The sequence below is a fragment of the Microtus pennsylvanicus genome, chromosome X (genome assembly GCF_037038515.1).
Source record: "Microtus pennsylvanicus isolate mMicPen1 chromosome X, mMicPen1.hap1, whole genome shotgun sequence".
Taxonomy (NCBI): Eukaryota; Metazoa; Chordata; class Mammalia; order Rodentia; family Cricetidae; genus Microtus; species Microtus pennsylvanicus.
Genome location: NC_134601.1, coordinates 134969734 through 134993426, shown reverse-complemented (window position 1 = coordinate 134993426; position 23693 = coordinate 134969734). Strand labels below are relative to the sequence as shown.

Genomic DNA, 23693 nt, shown 5'->3' with positions numbered 1-23693 from the left:
GCGATATTTCCAGAACAGAAACATATTTTTAAAAACCAATACATCATCTTTAAGTTTTAACTGATAGAAAACACAAGAGAGAAAAGGGAAGTATAAGAAGAAAATCTTTCTAGACAAATGATATCTCAGTTTCAGATCCAGTTACTAATGAATTTCAGCGTTCTTCTGGGAAAAAAGCACAAGGACTTGTCCCAGAATAACTGCTTTTCATGCTTATTTACATGCCTCTCCACTCAGTGCTAATCAATTACCTTGCCTGAAGTTTCATTACTCAGCTAACGTTCAGGAATTTTAATGCATTTTGTTTCCCTCTGCCTTAGGAAAGCAGCTTCCAAAAGGGCTATTGGTTTGTAATGGAAGAGAAGAAAGAAATGTCACATACTTCTCCTTTGTTCTTTATCCGGAATTTCAGATCTGCAGAGAGCCATAACATGTACTGAATCTCCTCTCCAGTGAAGTTCTTCAGGGTCAGGAGGTCACGGCCTTTCAGCTGAACTTGGTTCTGTAGCGGCTTCCCACACCTAGAAAAGAAGGGAAAAATCAGAATAGGATAGCATGTATTCAAGACAACAATGCTGTGGGGTGATCCACTGGCCTATTCTTGAAAGTCAAACATAGTAAATCACATGGTATAGCATGTCTCTCACAAAGTGTTAATAAAACTGATATGGCTGTGGTTTCAATTTTACATATCCAGTAATTGTTATGTTTGAGAGAAAAGAAGAATTTGTGGAAAGAAATTGAATTCTGACATGCTTGGATTAGCTGAGTGGGCAGCTTTGGCACTTACTAAATCATACAACTTGAGGCAAGTTAGCCAACCTCTCTCTGCAGCTGTTCATCACCAACACAATGAGTGTAATAATTCTATGAGGCCATTGTGAACATGAAATTATTTAGGCTATGTGAAGCAGTGTTCTGCATAAGATGCACCAGGTAAAACTTACCTACTCTTCTTGCAAGCTAGAATTTATAATGCACAAGAGAAAACTGCGTTGTTTACCCCTACTCCTTTCATACACGAGTGAAGACTTGTATTCCTTTTGTCCGTAGGTGAAAACATAGCTATTTGAGTACCATGCAGAAAGAATTTTTAAAGTTTTCTGGTTATTTTTGCACCAGAAGAATGATAGTAAACTAATAATAATAATATAACAATGATAAGCATTTTTTTTAAGTTTGGGAAATCCGTTGCAAGTTGACATCTTTTACCTTCAGCTCATGTCTGATTCAGATTGGTCTCCTTTATTGGCAGAAGACAAGCCAGGACCTGGTTGCTCCGTTTCATTGCCTTCAGTCCCTCAAGGTGAGGTCAACAGGAGAGCAAATCAGTTATGTTCTAGTTTTCTAGTATTGGCATAGGGGTTTGAGGGCAACTGTTTGTGTTATATTTATGGGAGTCCTCTAGAGAGACTCTCAGAACAGTTTTGGATATAAATAAAAGCATTTCCTCGGGTATTAATGGTTTATATTTATCAGCCGCTGCCACCCCAGTGAGATCTTCATGCCTCTCCAGGACATCGCTCGTCATGATCAGAAACAATGTCATGCTGCCAGTTCTTCTTCTCCTAGCCTGTCTCAGGGGAAGCACTCCATATTGCTGGACCTGACGAGTGTAAGGTCCGTTTTATTATAGAGTTCTTTTTTATTCTGCCATCAAGACAGTGAACCAATAATTGCCCCTTTAATCTCTCCCCCCACCCCGCATGTGTGTGTTCTAGGACTTATTCTTCCTGCCTAATTTTGTCCCTTTTGATTAACAACTCTCATCCCTCATTAACCACTGTTCTACTCTCAATTTCTGAGTTCAACCTTTTCTGATTTTCAAGACAGGGTTTCTCTGTGTAGCCTTGACTGTCCTAGAACTAACTAGCTCTGTATACCAGGCTTGCCTCAAACTCATAGACATCCTTCTGCCACTGCCCTTCCAAATGTTGGCATTAAAGGCATGCACCACCACTGCCCAGCTGAGTTCAACTTTTTTACATTCTACATACAAATAAAATTCTGGGATATATGTCTTTCCCATTCATGGTTTATTTCACATCATATATAGTATTCTAGGTTAGACTGTGTTGTACCAAATGCCAGAATTTCATGGATATTTACTGGATGAATGATATTTCAGGGTGCCACACATCTCAATCCATCCATCTATTAATGAACACTTAGGCTGTTTCCTTATCTTGACTTCTGTGATCAGGTCTGTCAAGATGGCTGGACTACTATATATTTTTTTTAAATCCTCTGTTAATCTCCACCCCTTCACTTGGTTTCTGTAACTCATTTTATAATATGTTAGCAATAATGTATGTTATAAAAGTGATTCTTGTCTGTCTGCAAGTCTGCTTTGGGGACTCTGACTACTCACTCTGATTCAGTGAGAGCAAAGTCAGCACTGGCTTGGCCCAGGTACAAATCTATTTTAGCATTCTGCTGCATTGCGTTGATTCCTGTTATTTGAGGTAATCATTGTATAAAATGACAGATTTTATTTAATTATTCCCAGTGTTACCTGTATTTAATAAGAATTGATGTCTATCACACTAGGGGGTGAATACTAATTAGAAAAATGACAGACTGAGGGAAATTGATTTACCATAACTATTAATTTTTACTAGGCACAAACTAACTGTCACAAAGTGATCATGCTTGGGTTCCATCATAAAGAAAGAATTTAGGTATATATTCGGTTGAGATTTATGTATACATTTTTGCAGTAGTGACATGGTCATAGGTATGAACATCACAAATTCACTCAAATTGTTGAACCCACGTCATGATCTGACAGCATGAACAAATTTCACCAAATAACTTTCTAGCAGAGTTAACTTGTTCATCTAGAGTTCAATAAGTGAGTACATCTTTTTCAGAACACATGATAGGAACTGTACGTTTCCAAGTTTTGAGTTGATAAAGAAGGGTAATTACAGTGGGACTGAGAGGTTGTGGGTGGGTTGGCTATTTAGTTGACTGTATTAATATGAAATACTAATGATGGATTTACTGGACATAGAAAGAATTTCATTTTTTCAGTTTCTGTGTGGAACCAAATTTTGGTCCATACACCTATTTCAGAAATGTGAGGTTGTCTTCAACTTCACAAAATATATGAATAATAGACTCTACAAATTGGAATTTCTTTCTAACAGTGATCTTTAAATTTCTAGCTAACTTTCAACCTTGGGTTAGAGAGATGGCTGAGTGGTTATACTGTTGACTCTTCTTGTAGATGACTCTGGTTTTGTTCCTAGCACACATATAGTTGCTCAAAATGTTTGTTACTCCAGTTCCAGGAAATCTAATGTCCTCTTCTTACTTCTGCAGGCTTCTGCATTTATGTGATACACATGCATACACTCAGGTACACACAAATGCACATACAATTTAAAGATATTCATAAAGAATTTTGAATATAAATATATACTTATTTATAAATTGAGCTAACATAGTAACAGATTGCATATAACAAATCATAATAAAAAAATTAAAAGTAAAATATAAAGAATAAAAATAACAAAATACTTAAAAAATTTTAAATATACAAAACATTTTGCTAAGAAGCTTCTAGAACAAAGTGTTACTTCCTTCCTTCTACTGGAGTCCTAGCTAAAAGTATATAAAACTGTGTACAATATTTCCATGCTAGTAAGTCATCCACTGGATAACTTTAAGTCATAATATTTATGTAGAAAATTAGACTTCACATAATAAATCTGGCTATACATTTGATTCTGATAACATTAAATTAATGATAATATTAACAAATACATGGCATATTGCTGCAGGAAGGTTTACAACTGGTAATTACCCGCCTACTGGGGCGTGGCCTTTTACACTATATATCTGGACTAGGCTGCCAAGTCTGCCTCTCCTCTCCTCCCCGCTGTTTTCTGTTTACTCCTTCTGTTTATTTTGGATCCCATCTCCATCCACCGTTCAAGCAGAGAATCCTGATTTGTAAGTTTTCCTCCTATATAAATAACTATCTGTCTCTCAGTTCTGAGCTAGTGTGGGATTTCTTTTAAGCGTTTGATCTCTCTGCCATCAGCATATATAAGTGCTTGATATTGTTGAAAAGTTAGGCTTTGACTAATATTTATGCAGCTCCAAGGTCAACTGCAGCATTCTTACGGAGCTCTATAAAATAGGTTTTCTAAATCTGTCTTGAATAGAGGTGTGGCAGTTTAATCTCTACTTCTTCACATTTAGGGTGGTTTTGAAAATTATTTTCTTCTGGAATATAATCAAGGTAATATATGATTAGAGATGGTAAACTCCTTTGGCTCCACTTATTATGATAACACATTACTATTATATGGCCTGAGGCTTCCTCCAACATTATATTTTAATTTTAAAAATTTCTTTCTTTCTTTTTTTTGTCTTTCTGCACTTGATGTATTTAATTTGGTTGAATATTCTTTAATTTCATCCATGTTGTTGTAAACAGCAGGAATTTCTTTTTTAAGATTAAGTAGTATTTCATTATGTATAGCCAGCCTTTTAAAAAAAAACATTTGCCTTTTTACATTACAGTTTTATGAAGTTTAATTTTTTGTGTTTGACTTTGATTTTCCTTTTTTTAATTTTTTTTCGAGACAGTGTTTCTCTGTATAGCCATATCTACTCTGGAATATTTTTTTTTCGTTTTACATACCAATCCTAGTTCCCACTCCCTTTCCTCCTCCTGCTCCCTCCATCTTCCCCCTCCCTAGTCCCACCCATTCTTCATGGGGAGTCAATAAAGTCTGAGAAAGCATGTTGAGGCAAGACCCCCCCACACACCATATCAGGACTGAGCAAGGTATCCCTCCAAAGAGAATGGGCTCCAAAAAGCCAGTTCAAGAAGTAGGAAATAAATCCTGGTTCCACTGCCAGTGGCCCCAGAGTCTGCCCTAGCCATACACCTGTCACCCCCATTTCAAGGGCCTAGTTTGGTCCTATGCTGCTTCCTTCCATGTCTGACCAGAATTGGTGAGCTCCCATTAGGTCAGATCAGCTGTTTCAGTGGGTGAACCCATCATGGTCTTCACCCCTTTGTTCATATTCTCACTCCTCCCTCTCTTCTCCTCAGCACAGTGCTTCATTGTGAATGTTTCCATCAGTTGCTGAATGAAAGTTCTATGATGACAATAAGGTAGTCATTAATCGATTACAGGGGAAGGTCAGTTCAGGCTCTCTCTCCACTATAGTTTAGGGTCTTTCTTCACAGACCTCAAAAGAACAATACTCAACTTCATATAAAAAAAACAGGATAGCCAAAACAATCCTCTACAATAAAGGAACTTCTGAGGGCATCACCATTCCTGACATCAAGCTCTATTATAGTGCTACAGTAGTAAAAACAGCTTGGTATTGGCATAAAAACAAACAAGTGGACCAATGAAATAGAATCAAAGACCCTGATATTAATCCACGCACCTATGAACACCTGATTCTTGAAAAAGAAGCTAAAATTATATAATGGAAAAAAGAAAGCATCTTCAACAGATGGTGCTGGCATAAGTGCATATCAACATGTAGAAGAATGAAATGAGATCCGTATCTATTCCCATGCGTAAAACTCAAGTCCAAATGGATCAAAGACCTCAAAATAAATCCAGACTCACTAAACCTCATAGAAGAGAGAGTGGGAAGTAGCCTTGAATGCATGGACACAGGAGATCACTTCCTAAGTATAACACCAGTAGCACAGACACTGAGAGCAACAATTAATAAATGGGACCTTCTGAAACTAAGAAGCTTTTGTAAGGCAAAGGACGCAATCAATAAGACAAAACAGCAGCCTACAGAATGGGAAAAGATCTTTACCAACTCCACATCAGATAGATGACTGATCTCCAAAGTATATAAAGAACTCAAGAAACTAGACATCAAAATACCAAATAATTCAATTAAAAAATAGGGTACAGATCTAAACAGAGAATTCTCAACAAAAAAATCTCAACAGGCTGAGATACACTTAAAGAATTGTTCAACAGCCTTAGTTGATGTGGGAAGTCCTTCTGTATATGTGTTGCTTTAATTGGTTAAGAATAAAGAAACAACTTTGACCTGTGATAGGGCAGAGTAGAGCTAGGTAGGAAAACTAAACTGAATGCTGGGAGAAGGAAAGCAGAGTCAGTGATATGCCATGTAGCTGCTGGAGGAGACAGATGTGCCCAAGAACTTTACTGGTAAACCACGAGCCTCGTGGTAAAATATAAAATAATAGAAATGGGTTAATTTAAGATATAAGATCTAGCTAGCAATACGCTTAAGTGATTGGCCAAGCAGTGTAATTATTTTGGGTCTGAGCAGCTGGGAAAGAATGAGCAGCCCCTGACTACATGTAGTCATCAGGCAAATACAAATCAAAATGACTGAGATACCATCTTACACCTGTTAGAATGGTTAAGATAAAAAACACCAATGACAGCTTATGTTGGAGAGGATGCAAAGTAAGGGGAACACTCATCCATTGCTGGTGGGAATGCAAACTTGTACAATCCCTCTGGAAATCAGTATGGCAGTTTCTCAGAAAGTTGGAAATCAACTTACCTCAAGACCCAGCAATACTATTCTTAGGTATATACCCAAATGATACTCAATCATACTACAAGGACATTTGCTCAACTATGTTCATAGCAGCATTATTTGTAATAGCCAGAACTTGAAAACAATCTAGATGCCCTTCAACTGAAGAATGGATAAAGAAAATGTGGTACATTTATACAGTGGAGACTCAGTGGTAAAATAAATGAATAAATAAATAAATAAATAGCATCTTGGAATTTGCATGCAAATGAAGTAAACTCAAAAAAAAACATCCTGAGTGAGGTAACCCAAACCCAGAAAGACACAAAGTATGTACTCACTCATAAGTGGCTATTAGATGTAATGTAAAGGATAACCAGCCTATAGTCCACAACCCCAGAGAAGCTAGGTAGCAAGGAGAACCCTAAGAGAAACGAACACGAATCTCCATGGGAAGGCGAAAGAGACAAGGTCTCCTGAGAAAATAGGGAGCATGGGGGTGGGAGGAGAAGGGAAGGTAGAAGGGGAAGAGAAGGGGAAGGGGTAGGAGAACATGAGGGAAAGAGAGGATCGGGATAGGGGAAGGGCGGAGAGGGAGGGCAAGGAAAGTGCTATTTTGGTTGAGGGAGTCATTATGGGGCTAGAAAGAAATCTGGCATTAGGGAAAAGTCCCAGGAATTCACAAGGATGACACCAGCTAAGATCCTTTAAGATTAGTTTTAAAACATAAAACATTCTGTTGGAAAACTCCACCTCCCGTGTTTCATGGAATATGGAAAACGCCACTATAGCTGTTGGATTAGTACTTAACAACAACAAGAAAACAAACTCCTGGGCTCATTTTAAGGCTTTACTTTTGGCCTGGCATTCAAGCTCAGTCTTCTGGTTATTTTTGGAGTACACAAAAGCTGAGTTTCCAACCCTGTGTCCTTAAAGGATTAACTGCCTAGCTCTTCCTACCATCCTCTGAAGAATTTTGGGATACATTTTCTAACTCCTGAGCACTTGCATGACTCCTAGTTTCATTAAACAAACAAACAAACAAGAAGAAAGCCATAGAGTGGGGATGCAGTGGTGGCTCAGCAGTCAGGAATGTTGGCTGAGCTTCTAGAAGAGCCGGATTAGATCCCTAGCACCAATGTGGTGCCTCAGAAACATTGACAACTCCAGCTCTCAGGGGATCCAGCATTCTCTTCAAGCCTCTGTGGGTATCATCATCATCATCATCATCATCATCATCATCATAATCACTGTAATAATAATAGTCATAGACTTTAAATAGGTATTGTTCTGGTTGAATTTCATGAAATAGATTTGGAAATGAAAAAGACAAATTCTTTTACAAACACCTTAAATTTTTTTCCTGATTTTTGTGAAAGAAAACAGAAAGGAGGATCAATGCCTTTTAGTGATTCAAAGCTTCTAACTGCTTGATCTTATTACCCCTCTTTAAAAAAAAAAGACAGGTTGGAGGAGGTATATGGTCTTCAGGTGTTCCTAATATTTATTCTTGTATATGTTAAATCCCATGTTTAAGGCTTAGTGTCAATGTCTTGCCATTGAGATTCATAGTAAGAAGCTGAAATATTTCTCCACTGACTGAAAAGTTGAGTACTAATGCACAAGTGGTAGGCAAACATGTCTGTCTATCTTTTGTCCCAAACCATTTAATCTGTAAGTTTATATACAGCAGAAGCTGCTGACTAGTCTCATAGAGTGTGGGGGACAAAAGCTTGATTTCCCACAGCATCAGCTGATAATGTTGCCCTCACTCCCATTGTGCAGAGACTGTTCTAGTACCAACCGTTAGCAGACTCACTTTCCTGACCGGAGACTCCTTGTGTCTTTGCCTTTGTTTTGCAGTAAGAAAATCTAGTCTCTTTGCAAATGTTGATGTGGAAAATACCATCCTAGAAATCAACACTACTGCACTGTAAAGAGCATTCAGAACTTGTTTGTGTAGCATAACCCAAACTTTATATTCATATGCCTCATTCTCTGGCCTCACAACCACTGCTGCAGTCTCTGTTCCTTTATGCTGGACTAGTTTTGGTGTGATAGGTCTGTGAAATTATATCCTAGCTGTCCTTCAGTGACCACTTTAATTCTCTTAGTGTAAAAGCCTCCAAAGCTTGCTTTAGAAAACATGCAAAATGTTTTCTACCTTGGCATGGTAGTGTTAGGTAATAAATAACCATTAAATCAGAAACAATACAAACTGACATTAATAATTAGTGGGAAAATCACTATTGTTCTGTGACTTCTAAACGGGATCAACCTACCCCAGGATCCAGCAATACCACTCTTGGGAATATACTCAAGAGAGGCCCTATCATACTACAAAAGGATTTGTTCAACTATGTTCATAGCAGCATTATTTGTAATAGCCAGAACCACGAAACAACCTAGATGTCCCACAATGGAAGAATGGATAAAGAAAATGTGGGATATATACGCATTAGAGTACTACTTAGCGGTAAAAAACAATGACATCTTGAATTTTGCATGCAAATGGATGGAAATAGAAAACACTATCCTGAGTGAGATAACCCAGACCCAAAAAGATGAATACGGTATATACTCACTCGTTAGTGGATTCTAGCCATAAATAAAGGACATTGAGCCTATAATTTATGATCCTAGAGAAGCTAAATAAGAAGGTGAACCCAGAGAAAAATATATAGTTATACTCCTGGATATTGGAAGTAGACAAGATTGCCAAAGTTGGGAGCACGGGGGTGGGGGTGGTGTGGGAGTAAGGGGAGATGGGGAGAGAGAAGGGAGAAGGGGAGGATGGGGAGACCTTGGGGGAATGGGATGGTTGGGATGGAGGAAGGGTGGATATGGAAGCAGGGAAGTAGATATCTTAATTAAGGGAGCCATTTTAGGGTTGGCAAGAGACTTCACTCTAGAGGGCTTCCCAGGTGTCCAAGGAGATGCTCCCAGCTTGTTCCTTGGGCAGCTGAGAAGAGGGCGCCTGAACTGGCCTTAACCTATAGCCACACTGATGAATGTCTTGCATATCACCATAGAACCTTCATCTGGCAATGGATGGAGATAGAGACAGAGACCCACACTGGACCACTGGACTGAGCTCCCAAGGTCCAAATGAGGAGCAGAAGGAGGGAGAACATGAGCAAGGAAGTCAGGACCACGAGGGGTGTGTCCACCCACTGAGATGGTAGGGCTGATCTAATGGGAGCTCACCAAAGCCAGCTGGACTGGAATTGATGGAGCATGTGATCAAACCGGACTCTCTGAATGTGGCTGACAATGAGGGCTGACTGAGAAGCCAATGATAATGACACTGGGTTTTGATTCCACTGCATGTAGTGGCTTTGTGGGAGCCTAGTCTATTTGGATGCTCACCTTCCTAGACCTGGATGGAGGGGGGAGGACCTTGAACTTCCCACAGGGCAGGGAACCCTGACTGCTCTTTGGACTGGAGAGGGAGGGGAAGCAGGGGGAGGGGAAGGGAAATGGAAGGAGGGGAGGAGGTGGAAATTTTTTCATAAAAAATAAAAATAATAAAATAAAATAAAAAAATAAAAACTGAATTAATCTTGTTAACCCTGAAAATGTCTAAATTAAAAAAAACACTCCTTTCCAGAGCATTAAAAGCTCCCCTACTGTCCACCATAAACATGCAGAGAATCGCAAAAGCATCACAGCTGATGTGTCTTTAGTACACAACCACATTGAAAAAAACATTGAAACTTGCAATGCTTTGTTCCTTTGTGAAATCTATCAAGATTTCACAGTGCTCGATTTTTTTTAATCATATATCTTTTCAAACAGAGCAAGGCTCTCTTCTAGTCTTTGGTGAATTGCCATATTCCTTCTTCAGACTGGATTAACGTCGAGTGATTTATCCTTTGCACTTTTGATGCTGTATATTATCTCGGAATTTTTTAATATCAAGTGTGCAGTCAGTATCACTACCTCAGAGACAACTTTGTTCTTTCCTTACAACCATTTTCTGCATTTAAGTCGATAACTTATTCTTCATTCAGTTGCTCTGGCTTTGTAATTAGTGTCTTTCGAACAGAGGCACAATCAACAATTTCATAGCCAGTTGTTGGTTCTACAATTTCATGCGGATTCAACTCAAAGACTTGTGAGGCATGGAAAATATTAATTGTAGCCTAGAATATTGCTGAAGCTGAGACTCCCCTAGGACTCAGCTATTCTGTCACAGGATTTCATCTACTGAGAACAATGAATGGGCGTGGATTCAGAAATGAGAGTACATTCTAAGGCATATCTCTTTAGGTCAGGTGCCCAAATCTAAAATCCTAATGGGAAAAACAGGTGGCATCAATGTGCGCCCACCACACCAAGATGGCTGAATTGTAAGCGTGGCAACAGTGGACCACAAGCCCCTTTTGGACAGAATGAATTGAAATGGTTCTCTGGGCCAAAAATATAGATAAATAGATATGTTACATTTTGAGACACCAATATGTTAGGACTTATTGACCAGAAAAATGATTAAGATTAAATAAATGTAGCTCAACCTGTTTATACCATTGAAAATTAATTACAGCAGTCATTATCTTTTTGAATTCTATCCAGAAGGTGGGGCAGGAAATGTTAGCTTGGGAAAAAAGTTGTTTTTCATAGATACCAAGAACTAACCAGGAAAATTTATCATTAAAAGGAAAGCAAACACAATGGCCTTAGTTTAATTCCTATCCTGTTTATTCTCAACTCATAGAACTTGCCTTAGCTGCAAAATGAAACTGCCACACCTCTTTCCTAAGCTAACACAAATTAGAGAAAAGCACAAGAGCTCCACAATTGAAAGAACTGAGACACAAAGCTCTTTTTTCCCAGTCCTTGTTCAACATTGTCCTCTTTGGGGTAAATGAGTCAGGTAAAGGTGCTGACAGCGTTACTAAGTCCCAATTCCGATCAGACACAGCCTGCTCTAGCTCAGGAGAACCCAAACTAAGGCATGAATCACTCTTTCTCAAAAGAGATTTGTTTCATTTTTGTTTGTGTGGCTGGTGGAGGGGGTATGTGCATGGAAATGCTGGTTCCTGCTTGGCCTAGGGACCATTGTTCCCAGGGGCTGGGATGTCTGTGCTAGGAAGCAAACTTAGGTGTTGTGCGAGAGCAGTACAGGCTCCTGGTAACTGAGCCCTCTTCCCAACACCACACAAACCACTCTTCATGTTTCCCACAAAGTATTTACCCTTATTGTGCTAACGCATATAAGAAAGAGATGAAAATTAAACAAGAAATCACTTCTCAAACCAGAATGAAGCTACATTATCATTCTCCTTTTTTTAGAAATACATTTTGTTTTATTTTATCTTATTGAAATATGGGGAATTTCCAGGGCCTTGTGCATGCCAGGAAGTCCCCTGCCAATGAGTTCCAGCTAGAATCCCACATTATCATTCTTCTGCTCACATATAACAGAAAGAACAAACCATTGGGGCAAATGAGAATTCTGTACAGATTTTCCACCAATGCTATCAAGATGATGTGTATGAATTACCTATAGTTGGGCTTTACTCAATATTAGATTCATATACATGAGTCTAAATATGTAGAAGTACGGTGGGCTGCGTCCCTGGCACCCAGCCACCTGCATGGCTAGCTTTATACCCGAAATAATTACATGGAAACTGTATTCTTTTAAACACTGCCTGGCCCATTAGTTTCAGCCTCTTATTGGCTAGCTCTTACATATTGATCTAACCCATTTCTAATAATCTGTGTAGCCCACGAGGTGGCTTACCAGGGAAGATCTTAACCTGCATCTGTCTGGAGTGGGAGAATCATGGCAACTCCTGACTCAGCTTCTTTCTCCCAGCATTCTGTTTTGTCTACTCCGCCTACCTAATTTTCTGTCCTATCAGAGGCCAAGCAGTTTCTTTATTACTTAACCAATGAAACAATAAATAAAAAGATGACCCTCCTCCATCATAAATATTTTGTGCTTTGTAACAAATATATACAAATAGTATGTGTCGATTCAGATGTAAAATAAAATAAGATTTAAAAACCAATTTGCAGTCTTATTAGAGCCAGAGCCTTTGAAAAAAAGCACAATTAGTTCCTCAAATTACACCATTTGAAAAAAAATAAATGAAGAGCCTTCTTGAGCCCAAATCACTAACTTGTAAGAAGCTCAGCAAAGAGTCACATATGGGGTTTACCCAAGTATCTTTCTCACTAGAAAATGGAAGTGCACGGGCTACTGGCAGCATAAAGCCTTTCGTCAATACAGTCTGCATTTTCCAGTTCTGACAGACTAATTGGTGTGTGTGTGTCGGGGGGCGGGGGAGAAAGGACTTGGATGTGTTCTTGGAAAAATGGTATTTCATTGAAAGAGAAACTGCTTGATTTGTATAAAATGTGCTCCGTTAGAAACTGACTTTTCCAGAGAAAGAAAAACCTGCCTGTTAAATGATCCTCTGATCCCTCCAGAGAACTTAGTGAAGGCTTTAGCTTTTGGAAACATTAGAGAGAGCCAATGGGCCTCATGATTAAGATTTTGATGCTTCTTTACCTTTGCAGTAATGTGAAAGTCAATATATATTCCCTTATTTTTCTTTATTTATTGCATATTCTGGCTATATCTGAAAAAGGATATTGAACCATTGTAGGTTGGTCAGACTCGTCAATTTGCAGGATTCAAAGTTTCAAAGTTGAGTAATTACTTTTAAGTAGTTGAATTGCAGTCCTAGGCACAGGAACACACTATGACCTTGAGGAGTTCATTTGCCGCCTCTGGCGTCAATTTCTTTTCGGAAAAGCTGAGTCAGGGAACTAAGTCAATGGTTCTTCATGTCTTTCTCTTTCACAACATCCATAAAGTTCATAACCACAAGAATTTACAATGGCCAACTTAAATTCCATTCACCTTCTTTCTTAAAGGGGTACATTAGAAAGCAGTCAAGGGGCTTCATTTTCACAAAGCTCTTGAATGGATCCCCTTGGATCCATTTAAAATTATCCAAATTTAAAACCTTTATTACTAGCAGTTATAATAATTTTAACCAAATTATTTGAAACCTTCCTTACTGTTGCTACATGTGCTGTAAATTATTGTTGATAATTCAGTGACTATTTCTAAAAACATTTTAGAACATCAATATTGAAAAATTGTGGTACTTGTTTGAGAACTGAAGAATACAGACCAGCACCAGCTTTGTGTGGACCTATTGCTAAAAGCCTGAAGACTTTTCCTATCTAACACAAGAGTGCTAAAAATATGTGGTTTCCATTATTTTAACTAAATTACTAAGTGGTAAATGGGGGGATCCATTGTTGGCCATTCCAGTTTGGCCCCATGCCTTGTATGCATTTTTGAGGTCACAATAGGAAAACTGTTTTAAATCATTTGAATTTTGATGTTAAAACACAATCAAAGATCATTCATGTTTGCCTCTCCTCTACGCAATGTCTATGATCACTTCATCCGAGTGTCCGTGTGTGTATGGGCGCAAGTATGTGTGGGTAAGCATAATGAGTCATGTGAGTCCTTGTGGAGGTCTGGAATGAAATCCCCGAAAACCAGTCACCTCCGGCTCCAATCCATAACCTCCACAGAATTGGCTGGCTTAGCTCAATATTCTCTGAAGAAATTTCTATTTGGAAGATGAAATTGAAGTGCACTTATAAATTGGTCTTCTCTGACAAAGAAAGAGATTTTTAGTGGTTTCTTTAAAAGCCATAAGTGGTTCCCCTAACTGGCAACAAATCATAGAGCACTATTCTCCAGCCCCGGCCAGGCTCCACAGCCTTGTGCATGAGATGAGACGCCTGATGATTTGCTGTTTTCGCCACTCTTCCTGTCTGATTCTATTGATTTTGAAAAAAAGAAAAGAAAAAATTTAATTGGCTAAAATTGATTGATCCAGGTGTCTGCGTAGATGGTTTCAGTATCACTTCGGTTATTATTTTATCACATACATTGCAGTATATGACTATACACTTCTATTAAATCTCAGCTTTGTGGCACTGCCAAAATCCTAATCGCGTATTTCCCGTTAGTCTCCAGTGGTAAATTCATATGGTATGCTGTGTAACGGGGACCCTCCTCTCCCAGAGATGGAAAAGAGAGAAAGAGCTCAAATTTGGGTGAAGGCAGAAAATCAAAGCAAAAGAGTAACAGTGTTTACAAGGAGCTTTCCTCTTTTATCAAGGAGCCCTGTCAAAGTCTGAGAGTCACAATAGAGACTGACAGTTTGGAATTAATCTCTATGTAGCTAGTTTGTCTAAATAAAGCAGTAGGAATACCAAATACACACACTACATGAGAATACCCTATGCAGAGCCTTTCAGTGCGTGTCCATAGCTTTTGTGTCATCGCCATTAAACAGACAATAGACAACTTACGGGAGAAATTAAATAGACAACTTACGGGAGAAAGTCATTTCAGGAAGTTCAGTTTATTGTGTTTGAAACAATGCGTCCTAGCAAAGCAGCTAACATTCTGGTGGCCAGAAAGCAGAGAGAAGAGGCAAGTTTTCCTGATGAGTTCATCCTCTCTGACACACCAGGAGCTATGCTTTCCTAATATCCTAAATGCTACTTAGTCCAGGCAAGTTTTCCTAATGAGTCCATCCTCTCTGACACACCAGGAGCTATGCTTTCCTAATATCCTAAATGCTACTTAGTCCAGTCAAGTTGAAGAGATTAACCATCACACAGCATTCTCTTATTTTTCATAGGACATATACCATTCATTTTCTCAAAAATCTAGATGACACTAGTATTTTCAAAAAGCCAGTACAGTTTTGGGCTAATTCAGCTGATTTTGCTCCAGATTCTGTTTGGCTTTAGAAATGGCTCAATAGGATTTTAGAATATTAGTACTGAGGTTAGTAGATATGAATAAAAGAATATTAGTACTGAGGTTAGTAGATACGAATAAGAGAATATTAGTACTGGTCAAAGAAGACAACTATTTGGGAGAGGTTTTTCTTATAAAATTCAACCTGCTAAGATTATAAAAATTAAGGTTGCATATAACCTGCTAAAAAGAATGTATGTCTAAGTTCTAAGCATTGTTTGTTTATTCACCATGGTATTTTAGATTCAGTGACTTTTGTTGTTGTTGTTGTTACCCAGTGAGGTGGAGTGAAAAACAGGGAGCATTTATCTGTTATTTTACAGCTTTTGCACAAATTATCTCGATTATCACTAGAGCATGACTTTATGTGACTGGAATAAAATATTTTATGTCGTGATTAGGGTTTCTATTGCTGTGATGAAATTACCATGGCCAAAGCATCTTGGGTAAGAAAAGGTTTGTTTAGCTCATGCTTCCACAGCGCTGTTCAGCACTGAAGGAAGTCAGGACAAGGACTCAACCTGAACAGAAGTAGGTGCAGAGGCCATTCAGGGCTGCTGTTGACTGACCTGCTCACAGGGCTTGCTCAGCGTGCTTTCTTATAGAACTTGGGACCACCAACCCAGACCTGGCACCACCCACAATGGGCTGGCCCCTTTCCCACCAATCACTAATTAAGAAAATACCCTACAGGTTTGCCTACAGCCCCATCTTGTGGAGACATTTTCTCAGTTAAGATTCCCTCCTCTCAGACTACTCTAACTTGTGTCAAGAGAACCTAAAACTAGCCAGCACGCCTTATCTACCATTGCTTCTCAAACACGATGCATACTGAGTGGACCAAATTGGGGACTCAATAAGTATTTGTTGAATGAGTGATTGAACTACCCTATAATATAGGGCATATATTGTGCCCCATCCATTTTGTAGGTGAAGTGCATTGCAGAATCATTCAGTGACTTGCTCCAGGTCATGCAGCCAATTAGTAATGCTGCCAAGGCTGGAGGCCATCACTATAGATTCCAAAACCTCAGAGGAGACTATACTTTCAGGGATCATTTCCAGAGCTTGTTAAAACCTGAAGGTTTCCCCCACCCCCAAGGTGATTTTAAGGATTTATTTAAATGATGTGCCTCTGGCACTAATTGATAAGACACCACAATCTCCTTGGGCTCTACTTATCCTATCTATCTATAGAATAAAAGAAGGCATGGCTAGACGACTTAAGTTCTCAGCTGGCCGGATAACATGGGATTAATTTACAAAATCATGGATAATATTAGTCTTGCACCTGAGAGCGGTATACCAAAGAAGGGGTGCTAAAGATGGAGGCCAGTGAACCTAGATCTATCAGGTAATTGAGAGCAAGGAAGCCCAAGGACCACTGTCACAGATACATTTCTTTTGTCATTTGTTTTTCAAGACAGGGTTTCACTGGTTGTAGCCTTTGGTATCCTGGGTCTCATTCTGTAGACCAAGCTGGCCTCAAGCTCCTAAGTGCTGGGATTAACTGCATGTACGTACCACCACCACAAACTGACTGACAGAAACCTTTTTTTTTTGTTGTTTTTTGGGGGGGTTTTGTTTTGTTTTGTTTTTCAAGACAGGGTTTCTCTGTAGCTTTGGAGCCTGTCCTGGAACTAGCTCTCATAGACCAGGCTGACCTCGAACTCACAGACATCTGCCTGCCTCTACCTCCCAAGTGGTGGGATTAAAGGGTGTGTACCACCACTGCCTGGCAACAGATAAATTTCTTAATAGTGAGAGAAAACTGCCAACTGGAACCTCCCCTTAGTAATTCTTTTGCTGGTAGGTTTAGAGTGCAAAAAGGCTCTGGCGAAATTCTGATTGTCATCAAACAACTATCCTGGAAGCTTTCTGCCCCTAATGACTTTGTTAATCAGCTAATTCCTCTTGCCCCCCTTCACCACTGGCACATGGCATGCCAACTTCACCCGTGTGCTCCGTGTCTGTTAGAGGTCAGTAGATAAGCTTTTGTAATGAATTCATTGGAAACACACTCCTTTGCTGTACATGCCAGTAATTTCAGAGATGAGTTTCAAATTTTTACTTCAGTGAAAGAAAAGCCAGCTGTAGATACCGGTGGCCGCAGATCCTTAAGCTTCCTTTGCGGCAGCTCTGCAAGTGTTCACTTCACTTATATTTGAAGCTTTTTTTTTTGTCTTTTCAGAATTGAATTAGTCCCGACAACCTAGAGTGACACATTGTTTTCCAGAAAAAACAAGTAAGAGTAGAAGGCCCGTGTAAATTCCTGCCTCTAGTTTCCTTCAGCCAATAGCTCATTTAGAATCTACTCAAATGGAAGATGTCAAGAACGTTTAGTCTGTTGTGCCTGCCTTGGTTAGCATGGCATAATCCAACTATACAATGACGGACAGATGAAAACTCAGCTAGAATTAGAGATGTCTTATAAACTGTGAACGGGGGCTACTACAATTTACTCAGCAGAAAGAAGCACTATGTACACTCCCTCCCCTGCAGAACATAATTCCAGCGTTCAGGATTGACCAGATCCCATTCTCTGTCACTTACCGGAAATTTCGAACCACGGAATTGTGACCCTTTCTAAGGGTTGCATTGTTGAACAGGATCCTCAAATTAGACAGCATCTTCTTTTGCTCGTGCCAAGGAGGAAATTTCTGCTCTGGAGAGCTCCTGAGCCAGTCAGGCAGTGGGGGCCACTGGCAAGCTGAGATTGCTTTCAGTTGAAGAGAGGGAGCAAAGGTCCTAGCACCTTATCAGATCAGCCTGCTTAGAGACAGCCAGGCCAGGGTGCGTGCGGGGCCACTTGAACTTTAAGCCTAACTCTGGTGTTGTTTTTTAAAGAAAAAAATCCTAACTCTTTCAGAGCCCAAGCTCTTCGTTTTTTCATAATGTATTTATGCTGTCACTTGCTTGTATAAAATCAGTTGACAAGTATCCATTGAGCATGTAATATATGCAAGGCACTGCGGTGCTGGCTGCTGCGAAGGGACACAGAAATAACTCATTCAGAAAATGGGAATTGGCAGCACAAAACCCCAGATGGAGATATGACAGCCCTGAGAATTCCTGTTGATTTCGCTTTCTTACCTGCCACTCCCAGCCTTTCCAAAGAAACAAATAGAAAGAGGGTCGACTGGAAGTTGGGTTTCCATGGCAAAAAGCATAGAGGCATAGAGGTATAATGAAAAGATCTCAGTCCCAGGGTTCCTTTTATGTCTTTCACATAATAGACCTTTAATAAATCAGTAGGCATTTATTGATTCTGATATGAGCTTACATCGAGCACCAGTGACTCCCCCAGCAACTCCCAGGTCACTGAGATCTGCAGCTTCACATCCGTGCATTTATCCATAGCTTGAAATTGACTGGTTTCAAATTCTCATCTGTGTCAGACAACAGGGTAGACTAGAATTTCAAAATAGGAAATGATCTCATCACTGCAGAGCTTAAGATTTCAACAACTGTGATAGCATTCATAAATAATATTCCTGGTGTACGTCCATTTGGAAGATTCAGATAAAGTTGTTCTGCATAACACAGAAGTGGAAAACATTTAAGCCAGGAAGGGTGGAAGACAATGGGGGGAGAGGCAGCTGTCTCCTCTTGTAAATTCATATGACTTAGCAACCCCTGGTAGACACCTGCTAGAAGTTTGTAGAATACCACAAGTAAACGTCATTTGAAAGCTATGGCTACTTCAGGAACAAACACGGTTATGAGAGCATCATTGATATTGGCAAGGAAATAAATCTTGACTCTTCCCTTCTACTTATGGAGAATGATTTTGGATGAACAGGGGGGAAACTGAATTTCCAAACTTCTGCTAAATCTTATGTTCTGGAAAGAGCTCTCCAGACAGAAGCAGTGGTTTGTAACCGCACAGGACAGAAGGCCGAGGGTGAAAGTGCCGAGGAGGAGAGAGGATGGCTGTGTGTTTGAGAAGACAGTGAAGCATCTTTGCAGTGGGAAGGCAGGCCAGCTGGACAGGTCTGAGGGACTAAAACTATTCTTAGAATACACGGAGGGGAGGGGATGCTGGGCCAGATCCTGAAGAGCATATGCCACTAGAAAGCTCCGAGCTTCACCCCAATATTGTTAGAAATTTGTGCCATCCACACAACCAACTCATAGGTGCAGTGTTTGGGCAAAAAGACTTTAGGCTACAGAATGTGGGCAGCATTTCAGAAAGTAAGTCACCAGCCCTTCTAATTGAATGAAGTAGAAGCTCAGAGTGGGAGAGGGCTAAGAGAAATTGAAGTTACCACAGAGACTGTGTTAGAGGCCCCGCACCACAGTTGGGAGGGTACTAAAGGCTATTTCCTTGACTCTCAAAATGAAGCTATGTCAGTGGAATGGAGAGGTACATCTCAACTAGGCCGACTCTGATTGCATCACACACGGAGGGCTTTTTTTTTTTAACCATTTAGGCTTTGTGCTTGTATAAGTTATTTGTCTCATCGTTGCCACAAAAACCCCTTCACCATACTCACAAATAATGTCCACTTTATAGTTCAAGCTTTCTGCTTGAGAATATGTTCCTCATTTTGGTCCCTGCCCCTTATATGAGCAGCTGTAAAGTATGTTCAATGCATGCCTCTTTGTTGTTGTTGTTGCTGTTTGTTCTTTTTTTCGAGACAGGGTTTCTCTGTGTAGCTTTGGGAGCCTGTCCTGGATCTAGCTCTGTAAACCAGCCTATCTTTGAACTCACAGAGATCCACCTGTCTCTGCCCCCTGAGTGCTGGGATTAAAGGCATGCACCACCACTGCCTGGTCTACAGATGCCTCTTAACAGTCTTCACTAGAATTCATTTAATTTCCCTCATAGCCCATGTCAAGTTGGCCATCAACATATGTCGTATCAGTGGCTCTCCTGACTCATTTTCCTTCTGTCCTGCTTCTGCTTTCTAAGATTTGTGCTGGCTGATTTCATGTCAACTTGACACAAGCTAAAGTCATCTGAGAGGAGGGAACCTCAATTAAGAAAACACCTCCTTAAGATTGGGTTGTAGGCAACCTGTAGAGCAGTGGTTCTCATCCTGAGAACCCCTTTGCAAACCTCTATCTTCAAAAATATTTACACTACAATTCATAACAGTAGCAAAATTACAGTTCTGAAGTAGCAACGAAAATAATTTTATGGTTGGGGGTCACTACAATTGGAGGTATTAAAGGGTTTAAGCTTTAAGAAGATTGAGAACCACTGTTGTAGAGCACTTCTTAATTAGTGATTGATGAGGGAGGGCCCAACCCACTGTGGGTGGTGCCAGGTGCCATCCCTGGGCTGGTGGTCCTGGGTTCTATAAGAAAGTAGGCTGAGCAAGCCACAAGAAGCAAGCCAGTAAGCAGCACCTTCCATGGCCTCTGCATCAGCTTCTGCCTCCAGGTTCCTGTCCTGCTTGAGTTTTTGTTCTGACTTCCTTCAATGATGAACAGTGATGTGGAAGTGTAAGCCGAATAACAGCCCCCCAACTTGTCTTTGCTCATGGTGTTTCATCATAGAAATAGAAACCCTAACGAGACCGATCTCTTTCTATATATATAAAATAAAAATAAAATAGATAAATACTTTTAAAAAGATTACGAATTTGAGCTCTGAATAAATAAGTTACATTTTTTGTAGTAACAAGTACTGATTTATTTCAGTGTTACTAGGTGCATAAATAATTCTATAGCATGTTCTCTTTCTGATTTTTAGAAATCACAGCTAGACAGATGGCTCAGTGGTTAAGAACATTCCCTGCTCTTTCAGAGGACCCAGTTTCATTTTCCAGAACTCACTTTGGATGGAGTTGCTTCTAAGTTCAGCTTGAGGAAAGCCAACACCCTCTTCTGGCATCTGTAGGAACACACACGCACACACACACACACACACTTCACATACTCACACATGCACATGGCATGCATTCACACAGACATCTTCTTACATACATACATAATAATAAATATTTAAAGAGCCTTAGAAGTCACAGAATTTCATACAGTACATGTCTAGATCTTAAAAGTTTTGTGAAATTGTTGAGGATGATATACCTGAAGGTGAATTTGAACAAATGGGCTTATTTTGCTGTCTGAAATGAGCATACATCATGTGAGCAGGATGGGAAGCAACCTTAGAATGAGGTTGTGATTGGCAGTGTTAGAAGGTGGGAATGGATCTTAGTCTTTCATGACCTTATTAAATTTCAACACCATTCAACCTCATGACCTTTCCTACCACCAAATCCCCTTACAATCTAAAATAATAAATGTCTTTACTATTTAAAGCATTCTGAAATTGGATTTTTTTAAAAAAATTGTGCACTGGTAGCCAAATGCCAACAACACAAAATTAGCTTAGTGTTTGAAGGTTTATTTCTCCTGTAAGAACAAAGAAATAGCAAAATCCTTCCAATAGGTATGGATTCTGGTTCAGATCCACATATATTGGTTGAATAACCTTGAACAGGTAAGTTTCTTTACTTGCTAGTGGAAAACAATACTTAAAAAATTTTATTTTTGTTTAAATTGATGTATTTGATCTTTAAAGACTTATTTAATTATTAATTATGTGTGTTTGTGAGTATGCATGTATGTACACATATATCTGTGTGCATGCATGAGCACATATGCAGACACCCATGAAGATCAGAAGATAATGTTATATCTTCTGGATCTGGAGTTACAGATTGTGAGCTAACTGCTGTGGATGCTAGAAAGTGAACTTGGGTCCTTTTTAAGAGCAGTATGTACTTTTAACACACTGAGCCAGCCATATCTCCAAACTGATATGTTTTGTTATTGATAAAAATTGTAAATTAGTATATCATAATCTTAACTTTTTTCTGTGTTTACATGAATTTTAAGACGTACCTAAAATTGAGAGGAGACTATTGAAGTGTCCCGTTATATGACTGTGTAAATTGCACAGATTAGATAACCACCGCTACATCTGGGGCACAGACTAGTTCTAACAACCAAAGACTACCTTTGAAATGAACATGTAATTACATTCTCTTCTCTCCTAAGCCACGAAATATTAATCTTTTCTCTCTTTCCTGCAGTTTTTCTTTTTCCATAATACAATATAAACAGAACCATATAGTATAAACTCTTTTGAGACCGACTTCTTTCAGTCAACATGATGTCTCTGAGATTCATCATTTATCCATATTATTATACTATCACTATGGTGTTTCTTTTTATTAAGCAGTATCTCTTGTGTGGATATATCAGTTTATTTCCCAATTTCTTCCATTAAGGCACATTTCTGTTATCTCTTGTTCAGAGAACTTGCCAATAGATCTTCTGCAACCATCTATGTATAGATTTTGGTAAAAATATAAATACTATTCATTTAGGTTAAACACCTATAAAATATGTCTTCATTACACAGTATATGTGGGCTTAACTTTTGAAGAAACTGTCAGTGTTTTCTAGGAATATTACATGATTGCAGCATCATAAAGAATACAAGAAAGGTCTAATTGCTACACATCCATGTCAGCAATGGTATTCTCAGTATTTTTTCATGATTGCCATCCTAATTTATGATAATAATTTGCATTTCAATAAAGGAGAATGATGTCAAGAAATTTTCCCTGTGATTAGTTGTCATCCCTATATCCTTTTTTAGAAATATAGGTTCAATGGCGGTTCTGTTGAACTTGTCCATATTGGGTTTCATAAGTTGATGAGGACGACTGACCTTCATCAAGAGGGCATCAGGTCTCATTACAGATGGTTGCGAGCCATCATATGGTTGCTGGGAATTGAACTCAGGACCTCTGGAAGAGCAGACAGTGCTCTTAACCCCTGAGCCATCTCGTCAGCCCCCATAAGACCTTTATTGGATGTAGTTTTTAAACTCCTTTAATTCTTTTATATCTCAGGTCAGTACCTTTCATAAAACAAAAAAAAATTGTAATCTGATCAAGTTCAGTTTATCATCTTATTTTGTTGCCTTCTAAAGATTTTATAGCCTTACATTTTATATTGAATTCAGATCCATGATCCATTCTTAGTTGTTTTATCTAAAGTTTTAGGTTATATTGAGCCCCTCCCCCTCATAAATTGGTGTGCAATTTCCCTTTTCTTATGGTCCCCTTATGTCCTAGGTCATATCCATGTGCTGGAGAATCCAGTAATTTTTATTATCTTGGCAGTGCTTCATAAGCTGTATATAGCTTGGATGTGCATGAGAACTGGCAATGGGAAATAAAATTAAATCAAGATAGTGAAAAAAATCAAATTACCTATCATCTGGCTATATTTTTCTTTCCGTGTATAAATATGTCATCTGAGGAGCTCATGATTTATAGAAAATCTGAAAATTACTGTTCAATTAACAGATGGTAATGGGACTTTGACTAAAAATATTGAC

General features: G+C 39.1%; 1 protein-coding gene across 2 annotated transcripts in view; it reads right to left on the bottom strand.

Annotated features, from left to right (window-relative positions):
- The window catches only part of Otc (ornithine transcarbamylase), a 72421-nt gene extending 54374 nt beyond the window's left edge, over positions 1-18047 (bottom strand). Inside the window, exons 1-2 of one of the 2 annotated variants that reach the window (XM_075956664.1) lie at positions 17882-18047; positions 383-521 (exon numbers count right to left, since the gene is read on the bottom strand). In XM_075956664.1, the coding sequence (XP_075812779.1) occupies positions 383-521; positions 17882-17958 (216 nt within the window). In that variant the 5' untranslated portion in view covers positions 17959-18047. The remainder of the gene's footprint in view (positions 1-382; positions 522-17881) is intronic. The other variant, XM_075956663.1, reaches the window with a different exon arrangement.
- Between the last annotated feature and the right edge of the window lie 5646 nt (positions 18048-23693).